General features: G+C 45.3%; 1 protein-coding gene across 1 annotated transcript; it reads left to right on the top strand.

Moving 5' to 3' along the window:
- Positions 1-129: 129 nt before the first annotated feature.
- Positions 130-23,905, top strand: hs2st1 (heparan sulfate 2-O-sulfotransferase 1). The gene is made up of 7 exons (XM_004078642.4): positions 130-683; positions 15,276-15,520; positions 15,589-15,674; positions 16,038-16,176; positions 16,427-16,524; positions 18,420-18,577; positions 20,677-23,905. Exons 1-7 carry the CDS (start codon positions 560-562, stop codon positions 20,898-20,900), a joined length of 1,074 nt encoding a protein of 357 aa, XP_004078690.1. The 5' UTR covers positions 130-559; the 3' UTR covers positions 20,901-23,905.
- The last annotated feature ends 722 nt before the right edge of the window (positions 23,906-24,627 follow it).

Raw genomic sequence — 24,627 nt, forward strand, 5'->3', positions numbered from 1 at the left:
TAAATGTATATACGTATTATTGTTGGTTTATTACATTCCGGCGATATCCAAGGACACCTAAATGTCTTCCTCTACACCGCAGTTCCCAATAAAGTGCGACACCTGCTGTTGAACTCAGAAAAAAAACGGTCCAATCAGGATTGAGCAGAGGTCGGAGAGGACCAATAATGGATCTCCGTGCCACAGCGGCTTGGTTTTCCATCCAATGAGCTGCGTGGAGGAAAAATGCTGTCCACTGTGCGGCGCATAACACAGTACATGGAACAAGGCAGTGGTACAGTGGGTGACCGTGATCAGAGGGGCTTGTACCACCTCTCGGAGATCTAAATCCGCCCCGTGAAATCCGTTACGGCCGTAGTGGCTGGCGCAACCATCAGTCGGATTATGGGCGTATCGCGGTAGAGTCAGCCGGACGCTGGGATCATCCAGGAGCGGGTTCTGGACTGGACGCGGGCCGAGGGCCGCCTGCACCGCCTCCTAACCAGCTGTCGTCGGCCCTGTGCTTCTCAGAGATCTCCCCCGCGAGCATGGACTGACCCATCCCGCCGCGGATGATTTGATGGGGCTGCTCAGAGTCATGATGCCGCCCAAGTTGCAGCTGCTGGCGCTGCTGGCGTTCGCAGTGGCCATGTTTTTCCTGGAGAACCAGATCCAGAAGCTGGAGGAGTCCCGTGGAAAGCTGGGTGAGTTGAATGGCTGCAGCTGCCGGGGCTCGGGGTTCCGTCTGGGTCATAATCTGCTGAATTTGCTCCCTTGGAAGAAGCAGATCGTCTCCTGTCTGACAGACGCTTGGCCCTTGGTTCTTTGTCAAAATGTCAGAAATCTGCACAGAAAATCGACCCCAGAGATCTGTTAAGTGCTGTTTGTGAACCGGTCTAGGTGGAGGTCAGCAGTGCAGGTTCTGAGTGGGGCCTTCAGGGACACCGTCCTCTTTTCAACGTCTCATAGCGACTATCAGGAGATGGTCCCACCAAAGATCTGGGACATCCCACTCTGGTTCAGGTTGTCTGAGGATGCAGGGCGCCATGGGCCTCGCCGCGTCCTTAGAGGAGCCGGCTGGAGTGAAGCAAAGCCGTGCAGAGCGGTGCCTCAGGAGGCCACAGATCTGTCTAAGCAAATTAAAACCCAGATTCTGACCTTTCCAGTCAGGAGTCATTAACACACATTTGATGTTTCCGTCTTTTAGTTTGAGGTGCAGTCCAAAAAAAAAAAAAAAACCTCAAATGAAGGAAAATGTGTTGACAGAATCTGCTGGCTCCAAAACGATGAACTCAGGTTTGAGTCATTTCATCGACGTGGACAGATTTGAAAATAAAGTTAACTGAAATCTTTTTTGTACCAGTTTAACCCAGTTTGAGCTTCAGAACCTCATATCATTGAGTCTTCAACCCGGTCTTATGGCGACAGTAGTTGCCATGGAAACGTTGACTCAGACAGACTCAGACCAATCACTGCCGTCTGGCTCCAACGTGGCCAGAAAACCGGCGACTGAATTGGCTTCATTTGGCTGAAGCCAGAAGTAAGGCGTTTCTACGGGTGACATCACACCCGCTCAGTCCAGGTCTATATGCAGTGAATGGTCCTGTCCAGACTGACAGGAGAGCAGGTTCATGATCCGTCAGAGATTTGATGTAATCTGATTACTGTCATGTGCAGCAGCTGTCAGCAGGTGGTGTACAGGGTCACAAAGGCTGTGGTGTTTCAACACACAGAGGTTCAAAGTGTGCCAGGACCACCATGAAACCTCCACCGCATGCCTGAACTGTTCAGACCGGCAGCTTGGATCCATCATTTCACGTAGTTTTCATATGTCTTCTGCCCAATGCTGAAGTCCAGACTTCCGGTCTGGCTCTACCCGACTGGTGATCTGGAGTGAACTGCACCATCACCCCTAATGGCGGTTTGACCTTCAGCAGGTCGTCTTCAGCTCCTCTGAAGGCCTGAAGACAGTTGCTGCCATGTGGCAGACTGACTACGTTTGTGTTAACAAGCAGAGAAACAGGTGCAGCAAATAAAGGGACCGCAGAGGGTGAAAATCAGTAAGAAAAACCTGCTGCAGAAAAAACGTGTAACATTTCTGTTTGCTGTGTTTTTCTGACCTCTGTCTTGGTTTGTGGGACTTCAGTGTTGACCTGGTATTGTGTCTACCAACCAGAGCTGCTGTCCCTTCTTATGGTTTCTGTAAAGTTCTTTTAGGAGTCTTCAACTGTGCGTTTGGATGAAGGTGCGGATCGGCTGTTGATCTAGTGCAGATGCTGATCGGCAAGCGGAGCAGAACAGCTCCTGGATCAGTCGGGGTTGGATGGCTTCATTGGTCAGCGATCAACTGCTGCTGCGTGTGCACCGCCAGTCAGGCAGTCAGGAACCCGTCTGCCCCGGGTCGTGTTTACGTAGATGTTCACATGCTGAAACAGAACCTCAGAGGCCACCCCCACCCCACCCCACCCCCACGCTCCAGGAATCTGTTGACTTGGCAAAATTCCTCATGATGGATGAGTGGAGGAGCAGACGTGCTGTAGATGTGGATCAGGAGCTGTGAAGCTCCGTCTGTGAGTCTCACAGCCACCATGCTGACTGTCAGAACGTCCAGGTACGTCTGCTGTCAGTCAGCACGGACCAGCACAGCACAGGACCGGGAAAGGGGCTGTCCAAAGCCGGACTTCAGTAATATTGTAAAGAAAATGAAAGTCTTGCTTGTACTCAGCTGATGTTCTTGAACTGAGACCCACACAAAACTCTTTGTCTTTCAAAGATATCCAGGCAGTCTCTCTCAGAGTGGTGCGGTCCACTGCCAGACTGATCCTTTATTCTGACTAGGGATGGGCCGCTATCATTTTTTCCATCCGATACCAATAACTGATATTTCCCCTGCAACTGTGGTCGATACCGATACTTAAGTGTCTACAGTAACACAAAGCTGAGATTTGCTTTTTTGTTTCTTTATCATAAATGCACAACTTTTCTTTTACTGGACAATCACATCGACCTTTTTAACAAACAGTAAAGGATCTCAGAGGAACACGTTTCACTTTAAAACTCTCATTTAAATACATCTGACAGCACTCAGACCATTTATTGAATATTGGACATAACTGTACGACATGTATCTCTGTCAAAAAGAACTTTAACCTGAAAACGGTCCATTACTGACCAGGACTGGAAACATTATCTTCCCAATCTGTTAGGAACAAGTTTACATTTCAAAAATAAAGTCTTTCTGAAAACAACCATGTGTCAAAGTGTCCTTGGGCAAGACACTGACTGAACCCCACCTTGCCTCTGGTGGAAGGTTGGCGCCAGCGTTCGGCAGCGAAGCCGCCACCAGCGTGTGAATGAGACTGTGGCGGTAAAGCACTTTGGGCCTTCCAGGAAGGTAGAAAGCGCTACAGAAGTATACGCCATTTCCCATATGCAACTCTGATGAAGTTTTGTTGAAAAATGCTTTCAGGAAACCTTCAGTTTCGCCCGCGGATGGGGAGTTCTTTGGCTGTTTTCAGCACAACAATGGCTCCAGTTTTCAAAAAGGTTTTTTCATTGGATGGATCAGTTTTGGTGATCCCTCAGCTTGTGCGGGAAGCATGAAGGTATTTGCGTGAATTTTCCCTGTAGCTCAGAGAAACAGAATGTTTGATAAGAAGCTGTTCTGCTAAACTCAATGAGGCTCACCCAGATCTAACACCCCACTTAATTCCCAGAAATCCTTGCTTCACGCACCGCTGATTGGCTTGATCAAGTGATTCCTGATTCTGATCGACTGAACACACCTGAACCAGGCAATGAGCAGCAAACAGGGTGGGGGTTCCCAAGAGCCAGGGTTGGGCAGCCCCGTGCTTAACTCCTTAGAGTAATTAAAGCATCTTAGCTGTTATTCAGGGCTGAACTGGTGACCATGGTAGATGGTGGAGACATGAGATCTCTATGGGAGAGCTGGTTAAGACTCTAGCAGATGAAGTAGTTTAAGATGATTTAGTAATCCACATAAAATAGCGTTTCAACCATCTGTTCTGAAAGTAAAAACGTCACAGACGTGTTCCTGACTTTGGCACAAATGACAGAAAATAAACCTGGAGAGGTTTAACATGTGACCCAAAAGATAGAAGTTAGTCAACATTGATTCCTGAGTCCTTACAGAGGGACCTGGGACCTTGAGGGCAGTTATAATCACTTTGGTTTTTCTGGTCATGGTTAGGAAGACGCTCTGGTTTGTCCTCGCCTCGATGTCTGACCCATCATGTGGATCTTTTTTTTTGTGGTTCATTTGAAAGACCTGCTGCCATCAACATAAATCTGTGTACCATCTGCATGAAAGTGAAAAGGACCAGGACACCTCTGGAAAACGGTACCTACAGGAAGCTTTGACCCATGAATAAAACACTTCCAGGTCCAGAAACACCAGAACTGGTGCTGGTGTCTGAGGAGACACCAGTCATATGAACTTTAAACTAACCAGTCATTGTTTTAAAAGCATTTTTATATTTTGAACGTTTGGTGATGGGTCGGTAATGAGATCAATCAATGGTTTGATTTCAGCCACAATGAAGTAAACATGGTCTGAATGGTGAAAAGGAGTTAGAAATCTGGTCAAGCTGAGGAACCGATCAGTGGAGGAACGTGGAACAGTCTGGTAGGAATCTGGGTCAACATCCACCAAGACATGAACTCTGACACCTTTTCTTGACTGAAGACTTGGTTACACCAGGCGGTCCGTTCTGATCCCGCGGTTGTTTGACTCTCCGTTCCAGGCTCAGGCGGGGATTAAATGAAGCAAGAGAGGCGTTCAGAGGACTCTAGTGCAGATGGATCTGTTGTGATTGATGGGTCACAAGCAGTTGATAGTGGGACATCCTGTAGCCCCAAAGGAAAGCAGTGCATAATTCCATGTACTGTGTTGTGTGTGTGGGATTCCTGCCCACACCCAGAGGATTATGGGAAACGCGAGCACTGACTGCAGATTGCTGGCGCTCCAGAACAGTTTGTTGTGATTTGGTTGGTTGACTAAATCATGGTTTGACTAGAGGAAACCTCTGATTCACTTGACTGACTCTTCCCTTTTTTTCTTAAATAGAAATTTTCTTCTAACAACTTCCACCTTTATGACCCTCTGTAACTGCAGACAGAAAGACTTCTTCATCTCTGTGCCTGCAGGCAAATCTGAGGGCAAAGACGTTCCATCTGCAACAGAAAAACACTCGGAACACTGAGCATCAATGCCTTGCGAGTGTTCAGCATGATTAAAGGAATTCAATTTCCATCTGTTGCATGGGGTTATCAGCTTCCACACAGAGGAGTCTCTGTGATGGGCTCCAAGGGAGAAGAGAGATGCTCTTGAACACAGGACAAAGGAGATGCATGCGTGCAGAGGGGAGTGTTTGCAGAGCTGACCAGAAGCCTTCAGGCATTCATCTGTGGCTGCAGCCGCTGGGATTGTCATGCAAGGCTCAACCAGCCCTAACACATGCGCAGACACATATGCACAGACATGCATACATGTGCAGACACACATGCGCAGACACATATGCACAGACATGCATACATGTGCAGACACACATGCGCAGACACATATGCACAGACATGCATACATGTGCAGACACACATGCGCAGACACATATGCACAGACATGCATACATGTGCAGACACACAGGCACGCAGAAATATGCACATACAAACACACACATGTATCGCATCCAGAAACACACGCACAGACTCAGACACATGCAAACATGTGCAGACATGCACACACATACACGCAGATACACGCAGACATGCAAAAACAGGAATGCAAAAACACAAGCACAGGCTCACCCACATGCACACATGCGCACACACACGTTATCGCACACACGCGTGCAGACACATGCACACGTGTAGACACATGCAGACATGCGCAGACACATGCACACGTGCACACGTGCAGATACACACGCAGACCCATGCACATGTACACAGACATATGCACACATGTGCAGGTACACACACACGCAGACACATGCACACGTGTGCAGATACACACACACACACACACGCAGACACATGCACACATGCAAAAACACAAGCACAGTCTCACCCACATGCACACATGGGCAGACACACATTATCGCACACACGCGCGCAGACACATGCACACGTGTAGACGCATTCAGACATGCGCAGACACATGCACACATGTGCAGATGCACACAGACACATGCACACATACACAGACACATGCACACATGTGCAGATACACACAGACATGCACACAGACACATACGCCGTAGACAGATATGTGCAGACTTCCTCTCAGGGATCTTCTCGAGCCTTGTTTCAGAGTTCTGCCCACTAAAGAGGAACAGCTGAATGTGTGGGTGCTGTGGACATTCCTGGCCACTCATCCACTTCTTCATCGATGTGTTCCGTCTGACCCCCCGCAGAACCCCCGTATCTGTTTTTAGATCCCTGTAAAGCCTGAGTCCATTGTTCGCACTCGGCACCTTTGCAGCTGTTGTCAGAAGCAGCTGGTGAACATTGGGTCTGAACAGCTGATGGAGGCATCACTGAGGAGGCGGGTGTACATTAAATTGTCATGAGATGGGGGGGGGGGGGTGTTCATGGGGCTAATGGTCATTCTGGGCTTCTGCAGCATTGTTTGACGAAGGCTTTGAGGATTTATGGCCTCTTGCACACGTGTCTGACACCAAATGTTTTCCTGTTAGGTGGTTGGCGGCGCAGCAACTGGAGCCGGCTGAGTCTGCCGCTGCAGCAGGATCCTAGCCGGGTTAATTGAAGGGTTGCGGACGGTTTTACAGCCCAGCTGTAATGTGAAGCTGTTCACGAAGAGCAGGCAGTTCTGTGCCACCGTTCAAATCCCAGACAGGATCCACACTCTTTATGGCTCCTCCTTTGGAGGACAGTGATGATGGTTTACTTTGAATGAAGATGAACTTCATCACCATCTGAGCTTCACACAGTTCTCTGACAGCAAAAAGCAAAAATGTTCTGTGTTTTCCCATTTGGAACAAAAGTGAAAAAGTCATTTAATGAAAGTGTGATTTAGGAAAAGCAGGTACAAACGTGAAAACATGAAGAGAAGACAATAATGTAGATGAACAAAGTGGAAACCGCATTCCTCCTCTGCAGAATAAATCTAACATAATCTGAAGGGTTGATGCTTTTAGTTAAAAAAAACGTGTATTTAGAGAAATCAAAATATGTGTAAACGTCCTTACCATGACTAAGACCTTCATTGTGAAATCCCACCAAGGAGATTTGCCTTATTTCTAGTCAAAATAACATTTGATATTTGACACAGAGTTACTAGAATCTACTGCGTGAACCGGCTTCTTGTTTTACTTGTAATGGAAAAATGCCACCAATTTACCAGATTTGAGACATTTAGAGTCTAGCTCAAAGGAGTGTTGCTTGTTAAGTGAATGAGTGTGTAAGTCTGTGTATGAATGTGTGTGTTTGTGCGTCTGGGTGTGTGTATTGCTATTATAAACTGGACAGGTATTCTTGGTAACATGGAGGAAATGTGCAGTCGTGTCACACAGCTTCTACATACATTTTATGCATTTCCCACGTATGAAATGTTGGTCTTTCGTGATCCATGTGTGATAAACGTCATCCATACGTGTTATGCGATCGTCATTCGTCGATGTAATCAGATGTCCATCGAGGGTTTCTGACGGGTCTTTACGTGAATTTGGTTTTGAGTTATTCAAAGTTTTTTGTCGGTTTAGAATTAGGCAGTTTACGTGTATTTTATGTCGTTTGTGTGCAATTATTACGTAAATCTTACACAATTGTGTGTAGTTTTTGAGAGATCTGTGTCTTTCCACCAGCGTTCCATGTATGTCAAACAGACTTTTCACGCATGAAGCACTGATGAATAACTTTTATATCAGGTAAACGCCGCAAATTTCATGTCCAAACTACGTAATTGACGCATGAATCACTAATGAATTGCAGATAAACAGCACAATAACGGTTCATGTTCCGTGTTGGTTTATGTGTTCTTGCGTGATTCATTCATGATACATCTGTGAAAATGTGCCGTAAAGACCCCAACGTTTCTCACTTTTTCCACGTGTGTTCACGTATGACCAATATTCATCTGTATAAAATGCGCAAAAGACGTGTGACGTGCGACACATGAAGACCTTCAGTGTGTGGGTAAAAGCAGCAGCTGGTCAGGAGGACTGCAGTGGTTGCTTTGGATATTTTTAAAAATTTGCTGACAGACATATTCAATTCAGTTCAATTTAATTTGTATAACCCAAATTCACAACAACAGTCGTCTCGATGGGCTTCTTATCGGTAATTGAAAAAGTAAAACATAAAATCAACTAACAAACTGACTAAACTAAACTGGACATCCCTGCCCTTAGACCCCCCTTTACGGTAAGGAAAAACTCCTTAAAAAAAACGGATTCCGGAAAAAACTAATAAACCTCAAGGGTGCCCACATGAAGGAGGGATCCTCCCCCAGGACGGACAAGTGATTTATCAGAACTCATAGAGAAGAATTAACTTATCTAACCCTACAACTACACATTTAAAGTCCAGCAGACGAGCTTCATCCAGCCGGAGTTGGGGGACAGTCAGGGGCGCGAGTCGAGCCGGAGACAGGATCCAGAGCCAGGTGTAGGAGCAGGAGCAGAGGCAAAGTACTGTCCCTCTTTCCCACTCCCCAGGAGGGGAGAGGGAAAGAGGGACAGTACATAAATCGCACTGCACGAAACAGAGGCATGGAGAACTAAATGATGAATAATAATCAAGAATAGAGGAGAGGAAGGGTAGAAGTAGATGAGAAAAGAGGACAGAACCCCAGTGCACCATAGTTACCCCAGCTTCAACTTCTAGCAGCCTACTAACAACTAATTGTTATTGTTATTAAATTTAATTTAAACACTAAGTTAAACACACATTAAGTTAAGTAATCTCAGATTACTAACTAGTCTGACAATAAGCCTGTCCAAAGAGGAATGTTTTCAGTCTAACTTTGAATGTAGAAACTGAGTCGGCCTCTCTTCCATGAGCTGGGAGTTTATTCCATAAAACAGGGGCTTGGTGGCTAAATGCTCTACCTCCAACTGTACTTTTACTAATTCTAGGAACCACAAGCAGTCCTGCATTTTGCAGGAGACGTATGAGACCCGCTTCAGACCCGCTGTTCAACTAAAAGACTGAATAAAACTAAAAGTCCACTTTCTTTCCTCTCTGCCCATTATTCTGTTGCACTGCTGTTTGTCACATTTCTGACTCGCTGTGTCCTGTAGACGTTCAGCCTGTTTCTAAATACATTTGTGAAAAATTTCATTTATTTATGTTTATAATAATCTTCAATTGACGAAGTTCTATGTTTAAAGGGTTGAGATATTGAAGATAAACAACAAGTGAACACGTGGACACACTAAACCAAACTTTAAAGCCTTTCAGTTTAAACAAACACATTGGAATCAGAGAATTTGAAGTTCTAATGATAGATGTGGTTTGCTGAAAGCAAAAATGGATGCTCCTAAAATAGCTGTGGCTAATGGACAGGTCAAGTGTAACCCTTGTGCTATCCTAGGCACTTTAACATTGGGATTTGGGTCATCTAGACCAGTGTTTTTCAACCTTTTTGGAGCCACGGCACACTTTAACCTTGACCAAAATCCCGCGGCACACCAGCATCCCAAAACAAAACAAAAAAGCAGAAACTCAGTCTGTTGGTCTGTTTTGATCTACACCCCCCCCCCCCCCGGCAATCTGACGTGCATTTTTGTGATAATTGTGGCAGAAAAAGCAGAAAGTTGCAGATGTTTTTTTCTAAAAGATGTAATAAAAGTTAAGTTACATACAAACTGTATGTTCGTTGTGGTTTCAAGAAGTGTAACAAGAATGACTCATTGTACGCTGAGGCGCTGTCCCTTTAAGCCAATGCATCATGGGAGATGTAGTGTGAATACTGCGAGAAAACGGCAGAAAGACTTGTGTCTCTGAGCTTCATTGTTTTGTTCACTTGTTCCAGTCTGATACCGGATTCTGTGGAAAGCTACACCGCTAAAGACGAGCTTTAGCTGGTGTTTTTGTTGGAACTGAGACTTTATGAGAAGAATCGGAACAAGGAAGTGAAGACTTTAAACACTTCTGATTGGTCAGACTGATGACATGTGATTTAGCCTTCAAGAATGATTGGTGGAGTCGTGGAGACGGTGAAAGCTGCGGGACTTTTCAGAAAACAGTTATAGCTGCAGCTAAATCGCGTTACCGTCATTCTTATCAAAATGTTTTTAATAGAATCAAATAAACACAAAGAAAAAAGTATTTTATGATCTTTCATATTCCTAACTACTCAGTGTTTCACTGACCTGTTTGGATGAACAAAGAGCTGATTTCCTGGAGATGGTAATTGTTTTTAGATCAGTTAATGAGGGCAGTTTTCCACGGCACACTTGACCATCTCCCACGGCACACTAGTGTGCCGCGGCACACTGGTTGAAAAACACTGATCTAGACCTACTAGACAGTGCTCTGAACCTTTTTTCTTCAATGATTTGTAATCTTCACTGGTGTCCATGGATTACATGAAATCTTTCCACCTTTCTCATAGTAGGGAGAACACGTCAAAGTAAGGGTGGGGTCATCTAAGATAGCACAAGGGTTAAAGATGGACAATTTTAGCAAAGATTTGTCTATGCATCTTGCAAAACTCACACACAATTGTGTATGATTTATGTAATAATTGTGTATAAATTACGTAAAATGCACGTAAACAACGTAATTCTTGACCGACGAAAAACCTTGAACAGCTGAAAACCGAATTCAAATTAAGACCCGTTGGCCAAAAATCAGGACAGACCGAAAATTTAATACATAGCAAATGCGTATTTTACATTTTGAATTAAGAATTCTTAATTTGAAACCGATTTCAACTTTCATGCATGTAGGATGTTCAGCTTCATTTGTTCTTCGTCCTTTCTAACCACATAACTTGCAGGTTTCCAGCACCTGTAGCTTCTTCAGGACTTGTGTCTGAGAAATGCACCTCACTAAACTAGGTTTCAGTAAACCCCACCCTAACTACCTATGTTCTTCTGTTCTCAGACACAGTTGGGTGTATGTGGGAAACACCCGACCGTGTCTGAAGAACATAATAAGTCGGTTAATAATACAGAGACTATGAACGTTAATGAACTAAACTCTACCCTGATTACATGAACCAGGTTAATGTGACATCCATCCATCCATCCATCTGGACCTGCAAAATCAATCAGGGCCACTGGACTGCTGGAGCCAACCCGTCCAGCGTTGGGTGAAGGCGGGGTTCGCCCTGACCAGGTCGCCAGTCTGTCAGAGGTTTCTGTGATATTTAAGGTGTAATAAAAGTCATGTTTACCAATGTCTGGCTCTGGATCCTGGATGGTCATCAACCTTCTTCTGTGGTTTGTGTAAAAGCCACAGCAGTGACTAAGGCTGTGTCTGAATTCATTCCCCTACATAGTGCACTAAATAGGGCGTTCGCCATTTTCTAGTGCTGTCTGAATCTACAATTCCAAAATCCACCACCCTAGAAATTTCCCAGAAGTCTCTGCGAAAAACTAGTGTGCATTGATGCTCACTAGATCGGCAAATATAGACCACAATGCATTGCGTCGGAACAAATTTTGCCAAAGAAAATGTATTCAAACATTTCTTTTAAAATAAATTATCAGCATTGTTATCTTCAGAAGACAGTGGACTCATAAATAATCATCACAAAACGCTCATATTATTAGATTTCAACTTTGTGAAATCGATGACTTCATATCCGCTGTTTATAAAAAAAAAGTAGTGAGCATGCTGTCTGAATTGCTTTTAAAATCCAGGACACTACAAAGTAGCACTATCTAGTTTTTTTTAGTAGCTAGGGGTTAGGGTGGGAATTCAGACACAACCAAAGTTTGTGAGTGTTGATGAACCCTCGCACATTGTTGTTACTCAGGAAATCTCCTGCTGCCGTTAGGACCTCCTCTAAGGACCAATCAGACCTGAGCTTTTCTACCTCCAGCTATCAAAAAGTCTGTAGGCCTTTCTGAGAAAGGTCCATGCATGTTTGTCTTCATCCAACCCCAACCCTCCAGACGTTGATGCTTACAGCTGGTGGATTATTATTACCACGTTTGTGGAAGTCTTCTCATCCAATCAAGTGCTTATTCCCTGACTGACCTAAATAGTGAAGTTCTGTTAAGTCCTCCTGGAATTTTTTAGTTTTCCATAACCACACTTTTCTATACGTCTAGTTTATCTGATATCTGTTTGTTGCGACTGATGTTCAAGTCTGACTCCATGCCACAGCGCCTCCTACAGTTACAGGTCTTCAGAGTCACAGATTTCAGTGCAGCAGCGGAGACACCAAAGCTGACAGACCTGGAGGCCTGAACGTCAGTCTGCTTTGAACCTACAGCCAAACCTGCTGCAGCATGAGAACTGGACCAAATCTGAGGATTATGAAAACTGCCAGCTCAGCAGCCTTATGGTAGAGTGTCTGCAGTGTGAGTTCAAATCCAGGTCAAGTCAAACCAAAGACTAAAAATGGGACCCAGTGCTCCCCTGCTTCTCACTTAGCATTAAGGGGTTGGATTGGGGGAATCAAACCACCAAATGTTTCCTGGGTGTGACTCACTGCTCCCCCAGGGGAGGGGTCAAATGCGGAATTTCACACACGGAGATGCATAACGGCTAATGGGACTTTAACTGGATGCACTGTTTGTGTCGTTTCAGCCTCCCATGATGGATGGATAGATGGGTTGGTGGGTGGATAGATGAGTGGGTGGTTGGATGAATGGTTGGGTTAATGGGTGGGTGGATGGATAGGTTGGGCTGATGGATGAATGGGTGGATGGATGGATAGATGAATGGGTTGGTGGATGGATGGATAGATGAATGGGTTGGTGGTTGGATGGATGAATGAATGGACAGATGGGTGGGTGGTTAGATGGATGGGTGGATAGATTGATGGGATGGTGGATGAATGGATGAATGGATGGATGGATGGATGGATGGGTGGATGGATGGGTGGGTGGACGGTTGGGTGGTTGGATGGATGAGTGGGTTGGTGGGTGGATGGGTGGGTGGGTGGATGGATGGGTTGGTGGGTGGATGGATGGATGAGTGGGTTGGTGGGTGGATGAGTGGGTTGGTGGGTGGATGGGTGGATGGATGAAAGGGAGAATGAAAAAACTAGATGAAGTCTTGACAGCAGGAACAGATGAAGTTGTATGTCGTGTTCTGTTTTTTTACACCACTGGATCCTGACGCGTGTTCTTCTGATAATTATATCAGCTTTTTCTCCCTGCGTGTTCCTCTGTTTGTCCATCAGCTGCTGTAAATGTTCTTCAGTGCCTCATTGTCTCCATGATGCCAGGTTTCAGCTCAGAGGTCGACGGTTTCTGTGTCCTCTCCTCATCTGCATGTCCAACATGTTGGACCAGACTGGTCCTTATGTGTCTTTTCTACTGTACCCCCCATCCTGCCCCCCTAAGCTGTCCTGTGAATGAGAGAGGGTTCCAAGAGAGCGAAGACACATCTATAGAGAGCTGATCATCCTCTGGTTTATCAGGTTTGACTCCACAGCAGCGATGGACGAAGGCCCGTCACGGCACGGAGACCTGTCTTAGAGATTGACTGATGCTTCCCGAAGCTGGATTCTAATCGGCATGAAATTGCTGCAGTAAAAACAAGTCCACGCCGAGCGGTCATCCTGCTGCCGCGCCGTGAATGAAACAGGAGTAACAGGCTTGTAGTTGTCACAGTTTAAGAACTGTGTTAGCGTCACGCCTCATAATTAGCTTTGAAGCACAGAGACGCTGGAAGGAAGTGAGGAAGAGGAGGAGTGTGGTGAAAGGAACCCTGCTGTGAGGCCACGGCCACTCTCCTCCCATGAAACAACCGCAAAAGGAGCCTGCGGCTTGAATGTGTGTGTGTGTGGGTGTGTGTGTGGGTGTGTATACCCTTTGGTTTGAAAGTTGGAGCCAAGTGTGTTGGGTCTGGTACTGGGGGGGGGTCTGCAAAGCCTCAGCAGCTTTCTCTTTGCTCCCTTCAGCTCCTTGTTGGTTGTTGGAAATTGTCCCAAAACTCTTTAGTCTCTGAGCCTTTTCAGAGTCAGGACCTCACAGTTCAGCCCCCCACACCCCCCACAGTGTTTTCTCTACCTCCGTCCCCTCTGATGTGGGGCAAAAAGAACGCCTGGAGGTTTCCTCTGAACAGAACCTGCGTCTGAAGACTTTTATCAGTTGAAAACCTTCACTTGCGTTAGCTGTGACTCTACGGAAGCCTGTGGCGTTCAGACTGTGTCCTCAACGGGTCTCTGAGAGTCACGTTGATGGTATGGGAACAGTTTGGATGCTGTTGTTTGTCTGAAGTGAGCAGACAGAGGCTGAAACCTTCTCCTGCAGAAACCCTCTGAACGTCCCAGGAAAAGATGACCAAACACTCCGCGTGTGTATCGATGACTCCTGTTGTAGTCCAGTCCATGAACGGTTCAGACGTTACTCAGTACCATCATGTCACAGTTACCTCGTGCACATTTAGGATTTCCTCTGCTGTTTCTGCCCTCGTGTGGTGAAGGTCTGTGGAGCGCAGCAGCTGTGCGTGTTGTTGTTGTGGAACAGCTGTTCTGCATGTCGCCAGCTTTCGCCCGTCGCTCGCCTCTGCTGTCGGTCCGGAGCGGCAGATGCAGCCTCAGCCGGCCTCCTGATCCGGTTTGAGGGACGGTGAGGCGGCAGAGAGCTGCTTCCTCTCTGATACAAAGCCTGGTGGTGGATGGAGATGTGGTAACCTCTGACCTTCTGACCTCACCTGCTCTCCTGGGGACGACTTTTGAATGATAACTGTGATGATACATTTGCATTTAGAATCGATTTACTTTATGAAATGAAAACAGGTGAACATGGATGCTCAGTTTGATCTAACTTCAGAGGATTAGTCATCATTTAAGTGGAAAATAAAGATGTTTAAGTAAAAGAGATACATCTCCATATGTATCCATATATTATAACTACTCTAAATCCTAAATTGACATACTTGTTCTTATACATTTATCCCAATTTATCCCAAACTATCATTCATGAGCAGGAAGAAATGACCTTATATAATCCCTCCTCTTATGCTTAACTTAACTATTTTACTTAGTTTTGTCCAATGTGGTTCAGAACAAAGGCAAAGTGCAGATCGAGGTCACATCTGGTCACAGACGGCGAGGAGGCGGAGCTTCAGCAGTGATGGGTTGGGGTTGCATTTTTCACTCATGGTCAATGTTCCCTTCGTCGAACCAGAGCGAGCCATCGCCCGGCACGAGGTGCGAGAGATCGAGCAGAGGCACATCCAGGACGGCCTGCGCGAGTCTGCGGCCGCGCCGCCCGACGGCGAGGACGACGTGGTCATCATCTACAACCGTGTCCCCAAGACGGCCAGCACCTCCTTCACCAACATCGCTTACGATCTGTGCGGGAAGAACCACTACCACGTGCTGCACATCAACACCACCAAGAACAACCCGGTCATGTCCATGCAGGACCAGGTAAGCGCCGCCAGAGCGCCCCAGGACGACCACGCCTCAGACCTTCATGACCACATGTCCTTGCTCAGGTTCGCTTTGTGAAGAACGTGACGGAATGGAGGGAAATGAAGCCGGCCTTCTACCACGGACATGTGTCCTTCCTGGATTTCACCAGGTATGTTCAGATTTATGCAGCTCCTCCTGTTTGCCCCCCACCTCAGTTCTGATCTGCTTACACCCCCCGGTGGTTGCTGAGAGCCGCATTCATGAGACGGAGAACAAAACTGTGATCAAACGGTGGAGGAAAGGAAGAGGCGTCGGCGGTAAGGAATGATCAGACCACTATTTGAAAGAAGACTAGCAGAGTTACTTTCTAAACTGTCTTTGACTCCTGGACTGTTGGCTCTCAGGTGAAATTAGCAGCACCAGTGGTTCTAATCCATCACCTCACTGCTCAGATCAAGCGAGCACCCGTAGAAACGCCTCACCAGCAGATGATGCTCATCCGTTCTGTGATTTCTGACCTGCTGCTCCTCAGGTTCGGGGTGAAGAAGAAGCCCATCTACATAAACGTCATCCGAGACCCCATTGAGAGGCTGGTGTCCTACTACTACTTTTTACGTTTCGGGGACGACTACAGGCCCGGTTTGAGGCGACGGAAGCAAGGAGACAAAAAGGTGATGGGGGGGGAAGGGGATGATGGGGGGGGAGTGATGGGGGGAAAAATGGGTGACTCTGCAGATGTTGCTCTGCATTTGAAGTAATTTCTCCCGTTGGGCTGAACCCCTCATGCCGTCACTACGTCCCATTAAATCCAGGACTGAAGATTTGTTTTGATATAACTGGGAATGAGGGGGGAGGGATAGTTGACCCACACGGAGGCTGCAAAGGAAAAAAAGTCTGACCTGGGATTTGTCTTTTTCTCAGACGTTTGATGAATGCGTGTCCGCGGGGGGCTCGGACTGCGCTCCGGAGAAGCTCTGGCTGCAGATCCCGTTTTTCTGTGGTCACTATTCTGAATGTTGGTAAGTTGCTTTTATCTGGACTATATGATCCTCCAGTGAAAATATTGTTTCTTTCGCATATTTGTTGTAGTTTCTTCCTTAAGCCTTCATTTGTTTATAAACCTCCAACAGACAAAAAGCTCCAAACGTGAAGCCTAAACTAGAGTTTTTCGCTCAGAGAAAGTGTCCTGGAGCCACAGAAGGTTCTGTTTGGACCTGTCCTCAGTGGAAGTCTGTTGTTAGTCTCAGGTGTTTGCCAATTGTTCCTGATAAATAGTTTAGGACCAGCAAGTTGACCCCACGCCCTCCATTTGGGTCTGGATCTCCTGCAGACGTTTGTTAGAGTAAAACCGGCCTGAAATCTCCACCTTGTGATGCTCTCCCAAGGAGGAGGGCCCTTTGAGTGGTTTCTCACGTTGAAACAGTATGAAGGTACTAGTAAACCCTTGTTTTTCGCGGGGGTTACGTTCCATAAAGAACCCGTGATAGGCAAAATCCTTGAAGTAGAAACCTTTATTTTTTTTACAATTACTATACACTTAAAAACTCTATTATACATTGAAAAGAAAGAACAAACGATTTTACAGGCTCAAGCATTTGTTTCACAAATAAAAGTACTTTAGAAACAAATAACTTCTGTACTGTACTGTCACATAATAATTTTAATCATCAATGTGAACAGAAGACTTCAAATTGCGGAGATTAGCCCCGCCCATCGCGAGCCGAGTCATTGGATTAAACAGGAGTAAATTTCAAATGATTATGAAAAAAATACAAAGTACAGTGGGACAAATAGTGACTCAGGTGTATTTCACTGATCTTCAGACTGAGCCGCTGCATCCTGACTCCGCTCTGCAGTGTTTTGTCCTATTGAAGCCCGCAGTGCAGGTGTGTTTGTTCAGGAGAAGAACATAGTGATAGGCAGTTGTTGTCGCTCTTTCTTCTATGGGTTTTAGAGAAACTCGAAACTGCAAGAGAATTTGCAGTATGTAATGTAAATTTGGCAAGCTGTTTTACATACGTGTACATATTAAACTGCAGCGTTATTGACGCACAAGTAGAGAAGAAGCGGATTGACTTTTTAGCCAATCAGAAGGCAGAACACAATGCACGACGCAAATCCGTGAAGTAGCAAAACCGTGAAAAGTAAACTGCGTTATAGCGAGGGATCGCTGTACACAAAACACACAATAATTGTTCTCAACTTACACACATTCTGTTGACTCAAACACTCCTTTACACTGTAAACAACTCAGGATCATCTGTCTCTGCCTGATCTCTGAGTGTAGCAACGGCGGATCATCGTTTGTAACTCATAGAACCACAAAATGTCCTACAGGTCTTACATTTGTTTTTGAGGATGTACAACATCTTAATAAAACCGAAAAAAGCTAATTTTTTAAGGTTCTTCAATGGTTAATGTTTAATGATGCGGTCAACAAAAAAATCCCAGGCCCTGCCCCGCCTCTCCATGCACAAACCACCACAAAGAACCAACCTACAGGTGGACAGGTGCACTCATTCAAAGCAGTCATGTGACCGGTGAAATCACAGCCACCTGATCCCGGTTAGGGGGGGGCTAAAGGATTGACGCGAGTGCAGAAGTGACGGGGGATGAAAAACCTTCGCTCATTCCTTTACTCTTTAGGGGGGGGAGCAATGACTCCCTGCTATGATGTCATCTTCTCATTGTTAGAAAGTCTTCATGACCTCTGATGATGACGCTAGAGGTCGTCCAAAACTGTTTCAGGTTCAACCAAGTCCCATCAGTTCCTGCAGTCTGTTCTGCTGCCCCACAGTCTGACTTGATGCAGGCTCGGGGGCAAAAACAGTCCCTGCTCCCTCAGGTCCCTGGACCATAGGTCTCCAGCCACCCCAAAGAAAAGAGGATGATCCAAACTGTCCTCTGTCTGCAGGAATGTGGGCAGCCAGTGGGCGTTGGAGCAGGCCAAGTACAACCTGGTGAACGAGTACATGCTGGTGGGGGTGACGGAGGAGCTGGAGGACTTCATCATGATGCTGGAAGCATCGCTGCCGCGCTTCTTCAAAGGAGCCACGGAGCTGTATAAGACAGGTCTGCTCCCGAAGGGTGGGATTCTTTCAACAGGAGGAATGTGCAGCTTCTGCATCCGTGCCTTTGTTGTTTTCCCAGAATCCAGGCGTCGGTGCTTGGAGCATGCTGCTCGTTTGAAAAACAAATGAGTCTCACATTTCTTTAAAAAAACAACAGCATGTGTTTCTGGAGCCTCCTCCTTTGGACCCATAACTGCCTGCTGCTTTTATGAGACGTGTTTGAGGTTTACACATCACTCTATATGAGTACGGTGGCCCTGAAGTCCAAATCACCAACTAATCACTCAATGCAAAAACATGCTACAGATCACAACAATTGAAACGTAAAACAAAAAAACACATTTAAATTTTAGAAATCAGAACAGAATTCCAAAACACAACTCCACAAAAAGGAAACAAATTAAAAATTAAACCTTTCAGAAAAACAAAATTACCTTGCAGGAATCAAAATGAAATGTTTAAAAAGGAAACAAAAAAGAAACCAATAACATTTTCTGTTCTTTTTTTTTCGTTTGATTCATTTGGATTTCTAGAAATTACTTTTGTTTCCTGAAACTTTTCTTTTTTTTTCTTTTTTTATAATTTGTGTTTTGGTTTCAGGAGTGTTGTTCTGATTTCTAAAATGTGTCATTTTTTGATTTCTTTTCCTTTTTTCCTGTTGTCGTTGTGATCTCGAATGATTTGTTGATGTGATTTGTCCTTCAGGGCCACCGTAGTTTAGAGATGTTTTGATGAAAAGCAAAGACCCTCTTTGGAAGTCCAAGGGAACCTTAAGCCAAAAAAAATCTTCTTTCATGAGGGGGATGTTTTCCTGCTCTTAAACCTAGGGTTGGGTTGATAAAATCAATTAATCGATCCAAGCTCAATAAATCAATAATCGATCCATAAAAGTAGAGACGATCTTTTATGCCTTTCCTTTCCCGGTGACCTAAAGAATAACAGCAATAAACCCTAAGTCCACTAGCTTGATGCTAACGGATAATGGAATTTCCCATAGGATGGCTAATGCTAACGCTCAGTCGCCCAAACATACATTGCTGACAGCTTTATAAACTCACAGGCAGGAATTCTCCAAACTCTTTTAAGGAAACATTTATTAAAAGTTAATAATTGTGGTCTAAATCAAATTTTTGTTCCAATTGTCTGGAATAAAGTGTAATGCTGGACCGCGAGCTCCACCTAGTGGACAAACGGAAACAAAATTGACATCAAAATTGAATAGATTGATCCAGGTGTAGGTACCGTAACCGTTCGGCCTGAAACAACCATTCGGGGTCCTTTCGACCGAAGGTAACGTCACACTACAGTAGCCCCACTTGGACAGACTACGCAGCGTCGAGATCTGCTTGGGCTCTACAAAGTTTCATTTCACGTTCCCTTTTGTAACCTAAAGTTATTTTCCCTCTTAAACTGTGTCTGACAATCTTCTTTGTAATTTTTATAAAGAGATTTTGCCACAATCCGCTTGTTATTCCAGTTTAAGTTCAGCCGTGGCTGAAAATGTTGTCAGCCTGGCTAAATGTTTTTCCTTCTGGTCCGTTCTGCCAATAATAAAGCACTGGGCACACGGATTAAAAAAACTATAAGCGAACAAGCATTCAATAATAATCATAACAGTAATAAAGGCACGTTTAGAAGACAATCTCTGTCTGTGTCGGAGCTGTGTTTGTTTACAACAGACTTTATAATATCCTGTTCTACGGTAGTGTAGTAATTTGTCCAGACCAATCACTATCTGACACGTCATCGGACCAACAGACAGCCAATCACATAATGTGACGTCAGCATTAGTCCCAGGACCCCAAACGGAAGTTCCAGGCCAAACGGTTATGCTACCTACCCCGGCTCTGATGAAACGAATCGATTCTGGAAATTGTTGATGATATTCAGCCATACTGACACCACATCGTTCTGTTCTTTGCATTGAATATATTCCGTTTCCTGATCTGACCTTCCTTTGGTGGCGATGGGCTGTCATCCTGTGTTGTGATGTGTAAATGAGTGAAGCTTGTGTGTTTGGAGTCTGCAGACCTCGTCTCTCCATGGTCACCACTGCAGGAACGACTCTGTTTGCCCTCTCAAGCTTCTTCTCTGCTACAGGAAAGAAGTCCCACCTGAGGAAGACCAGCGAGAAGAAGCCGCCAACGAAGGAGTCCGTTACCAAACTGCAGCAGTCCAACATCTGGAAGATGGAGAACGACTTCTATGAGTTTGCTCTGGAGCAGTTCCAGTTCGTCAGGGCTCACGCTGTCCGGGAAAAGGACGGGGAGCTCTACCTGCTGGCTCAGAATTTCTTCTACGAGAAAATCTACCCCAAAAACTGAAGGGGGCTTTTCAGAACGGTCTGACTACAGCTGCACAATGGGCCCCCCTCCAGCCTTTTAGAGCGAGCTAAAGTGCGACTTGGAGCGGCAGACTGGAGTTCTTTCTGATTTTACCAGCCAGCTGAATGTGGGGTTTGTGTTTCCCTGCAGAAGGGGGGGGGGGGGGGGTGGTGCAACTTGTGTAGTCTGTGCACTGTGTGCCAAAAGCTGCCTGGGGGGGCCTGAAAGACGAGCCCCCCCCAGCATCGGACTCCTGTTGGGCCTCAGGAGAAAACAAACAGGTCCTGAACAGGAACGAGAGGCTTTTCCTGAAACCAGCTGGATACTTTTTGGAATAATTTTCTTGAGTGACTGAACCTTTTCTGTAATAAAGATGGTGTGGTGTTTGATCCTTTCCCGAGTAAGAATGTGTGATTTATACTGATGATGTCGTCTGAAGCCCAGACGAACACGCTGCTTTTTGTCAATACTTACTAGGATGGAAAGAATCTCAACTTTTACCGTTGAAGTCCCTTTTGTGTCGTTGTCTGTCAAACGTGACTTCTGCAAACATTGTGTTTATGTTAACTACATTTAAGGCTGGAGACAGCAAACACATTTTTTTTTTACGCTGTAAAGTCACAAACCCGCCTTCATCTTCTTCCTGTTGTGACGTGTTTCCTGCTGAGGACTTTCTAGGTCGTGTCACACAGTCTTTATGTACATTTTGCTCATTTTCCACGTATGAAATGTCGGAATTTCATTAGCCACGCGTGATTTACGTCTTTCATGAGTTCTTGTGTACGATATTCGTCAATGTCCGTCAAGGGTTTCGGCTGACGGGTCTTTACGTTAATTTGGTTTTGAACTGTTCAGAATTTTTACAGAATTATGCAGTTTACATATTTTACGTACATATTTTACATATTTTATGTAGTTTATACGCAATCATTACATAATCTTATGAAATTGTGTGATTTTGTGATATGCAGATGCAAATTTATGTCTCTCCACGACTGTTCCACAGATGCCTAACAGACATTTCACCCATGAACCACCGATGTATAACTTTATATCACGTATACGGCGCACATTTCATGTTAAAATTACGTAATTGACACACGAACCACTAATAACTTGTCTATTAGTAATGCAATATTCACACACAGTTTATGTTCTATGTTGATTTACGTGTTCTTTGCGTGGTTCATTCCTACTTCTTCCGTGGTTTTAACATTGTTCATTACTGAGACGTGTGAAAATTTAATGCAAAGACCACAACTTTTCTCTCTTTTTTCACGTTGATTCACGTTTGACCAATTTACATCTGTGCAAAATGCATGTAGTGGCTGTGTGACATGGCCTTAAAGAAAGCTCATCTGCCGAAGCATCCTCCGCCCCTCTTCCTGTTCATGGAGCCAGTCCCTGCTCCTCTCAGACTCCAGAAGATTTCAGCCCTTTAAGGCATCAACTCAGTCATTCTTGGAGCATTAAAATAAGGTGGAAATATTTTTTTTGAAAAGTTATTTTTGGGCAGTAACGCACACATCCACTTCAGTGGAAACCATGCGTTTTAGGCTAACTTGGTAACACAAAAAAGGTCATGTAAAAAGGATTTACTATTTGGTCCATGGTTTATTCATCATCAGTTATATCTATGAGAAATGTGACGGAGAAAAGAAATCACCTTCTCACTTATTTCAACAATGCTAAGGCCACAGTTTTAGGTTTATTTAAGTCGGTGCACTTATAAAGTTCAAGGTTGGTTCTGCAAAAAGAAACCATGAAACTCACCTCTAAAGACCTTGACTGCTATAAACCCAGTTCATTTAAACACTGCAGATGGTTGTATTCCCGTTCAGCCCACATTTTAAAGAGCAGCAGGGGAAGTTGAGGATTTTTGGAGTCTGTGCTGTGCAGGTCAAATGTGACGATCATCATTAGACCAGCAGGATCAGACTCAGAGGGGGTGACCATCCGCCCTGACCAGACCCTCATTGCATCTGGATGAGTTGGGCCTTTGTTTTTTGAGCCAAACCTGAGCTCATGCTGCTTTGGTGGCTGCAAAGTGCTGTGCTGTGTCCTTCATCACCATCAGCATCCTTCCTCTGCACTGAAGCTCCAGTATCATGAGCTGCTGGGTTTCTGTTGTCCTCTGGCAGCCTTTCCTCCTGGTTTGAACCTCAGTAAAATCCTGGGCTTTAAGGTGACGTGTCCGCCTTGAGACGGGTACCCTGTGGTGCTTGGTCATCTGTCATATTTGCTGTTTCCACAACAACCAGTATGGAGCAGCAGAGAACGTCCCGGTGGAAACGACTGCCTTGAGAGGACAAACATCTCTACACAGCTGGAGGCTGCACTGTGTTTGCTGGAAGGCTAGAAGACAGGACCTCACAATCTTCTGATGGTACAAGTCCAGGAGCCTGAAAAACCAGCCAAATCATTATCCCTCCACCACCGTGCCTGAGAGTGCTCTGAGCTCTGTTGTGATGAGTGTGTACGTGAAGGCAGAGCATCTCCTTTTTGCTCTCATCTGTCCAGAGGACAGTTAGTTGAGTCTCATGCTCTCTTTCAGTCTGTCTTCTCTGCCGTCGTTCTTTGTTCCGTCTTTTTCGGTGTTTCAGCAAGTAAACTCAGGTCCATAAAGTCAAACTGTTTTCATTTTCCAGGCTGTTGGGATGTCCTGTCCTGGGACAGAAGGACTGACTGTGTCATCTCTGACCTTTGATCTAAGAGAGCCCTGCTGACCACTTGTGTAGAAATGTACATTTGAATACCTTTGTTTTTACACGCTGCTGTTTATCACATGTTTTTTTTATTCAATGATCTTATGTCTTCATAGGAAAAGTCATTTCTGCTAAAAGAAGACTCTTTTTGTTTTCACCACTTCTCTTTTCTTCATGACTGTTATCCTTTTGTTGGTTTCTAATGGTTGTTTTTCCTAAATATTTTTCCTTTTCTTGTTAGACATGAATTCTTATGGTGGATGAACAGTCGGACTTGAATAAAAGCAGATTTTCCCTCTCCGCCGCTGAAATGTTGCGCTCTCTCTTCAGCTTCTTGTTTTCTAGGGTGGACCGGAAAGGCGTCACATCCGTTTTAAAAAACTCAGATTAAAAATGTAAAAACTGTCATACAGTTGTCCCTGTGTGCTTTATTTTAGCATGAACATTCGTGCAGTGGCAGCCAAGCTGTTCAAAGGCACTCAGGTCTTCAGTTTTGCATCACAAAGTTAATACACTGAGAATTCAACCAGCATCTCCTCAACCCTTCAGGAGGTACTGCTGGATGTAGGAACGCCTCTGGAGAGGTGTTCCGGGCATGTCCCACTGGCCAGACGCCCCGGGGCGTCTGCCCAGTGGGGAGACTATGTCTCTCGGCTGGTCTGGGAACGTCTTTGGGTTCTCCCAGAGGAGCTGGAGGAAGTAGGATAGAGGTGGACTATATCACCAAAAGTATTGGCTCAGCCATCCAAATGATCAGACTCAGGTGTACTTGGTCTGGCCACAGGTGTTTAAAATCATCACTCAGACATGCAGACTCTTTCAGGAATCAGTGAATTCCAGCCTGGAACTGTCACAGGATGCCATCTGTGCAACAGATCCAGTGGTGAAATGTCCTTACTCCTAAATATTCCACAGTCAGCTCTATCAGCTCTATCAGAACAAAATGGAAGAGTTTGGGAACAACAGCAGCTAAGACACCAAGTGGTAGACTATGTGAACTGATGCAGAGGGGTCAGAGGATG

This window comes from Oryzias latipes, chromosome 17, assembly GCF_002234675.1.
Source record: "Oryzias latipes chromosome 17, ASM223467v1".
Taxonomy (NCBI): Eukaryota; Metazoa; Chordata; class Actinopteri; order Beloniformes; family Adrianichthyidae; genus Oryzias; species Oryzias latipes.

Coding starts and splice junctions, on each gene's coding strand:
- hs2st1 (XM_004078642.4), top strand. CDS start 560: ATGGGGCTGCTCAGAGTCATGATGCCGCCCAAGTTGCAGCTGCTGGCG. Junction 684..15,275: donor GGAGTCCCGTGGAAAGCTGG/GTGAGTTGAATG, acceptor TCGTCGAACCAG/AGCGAGCCATCGCCCGGCAC. Junction 15,675..16,037: donor TCCTTCCTGGATTTCACCAG/GTATGTTCAGAT, acceptor GCTGCTCCTCAG/GTTCGGGGTGAAGAAGAAGC.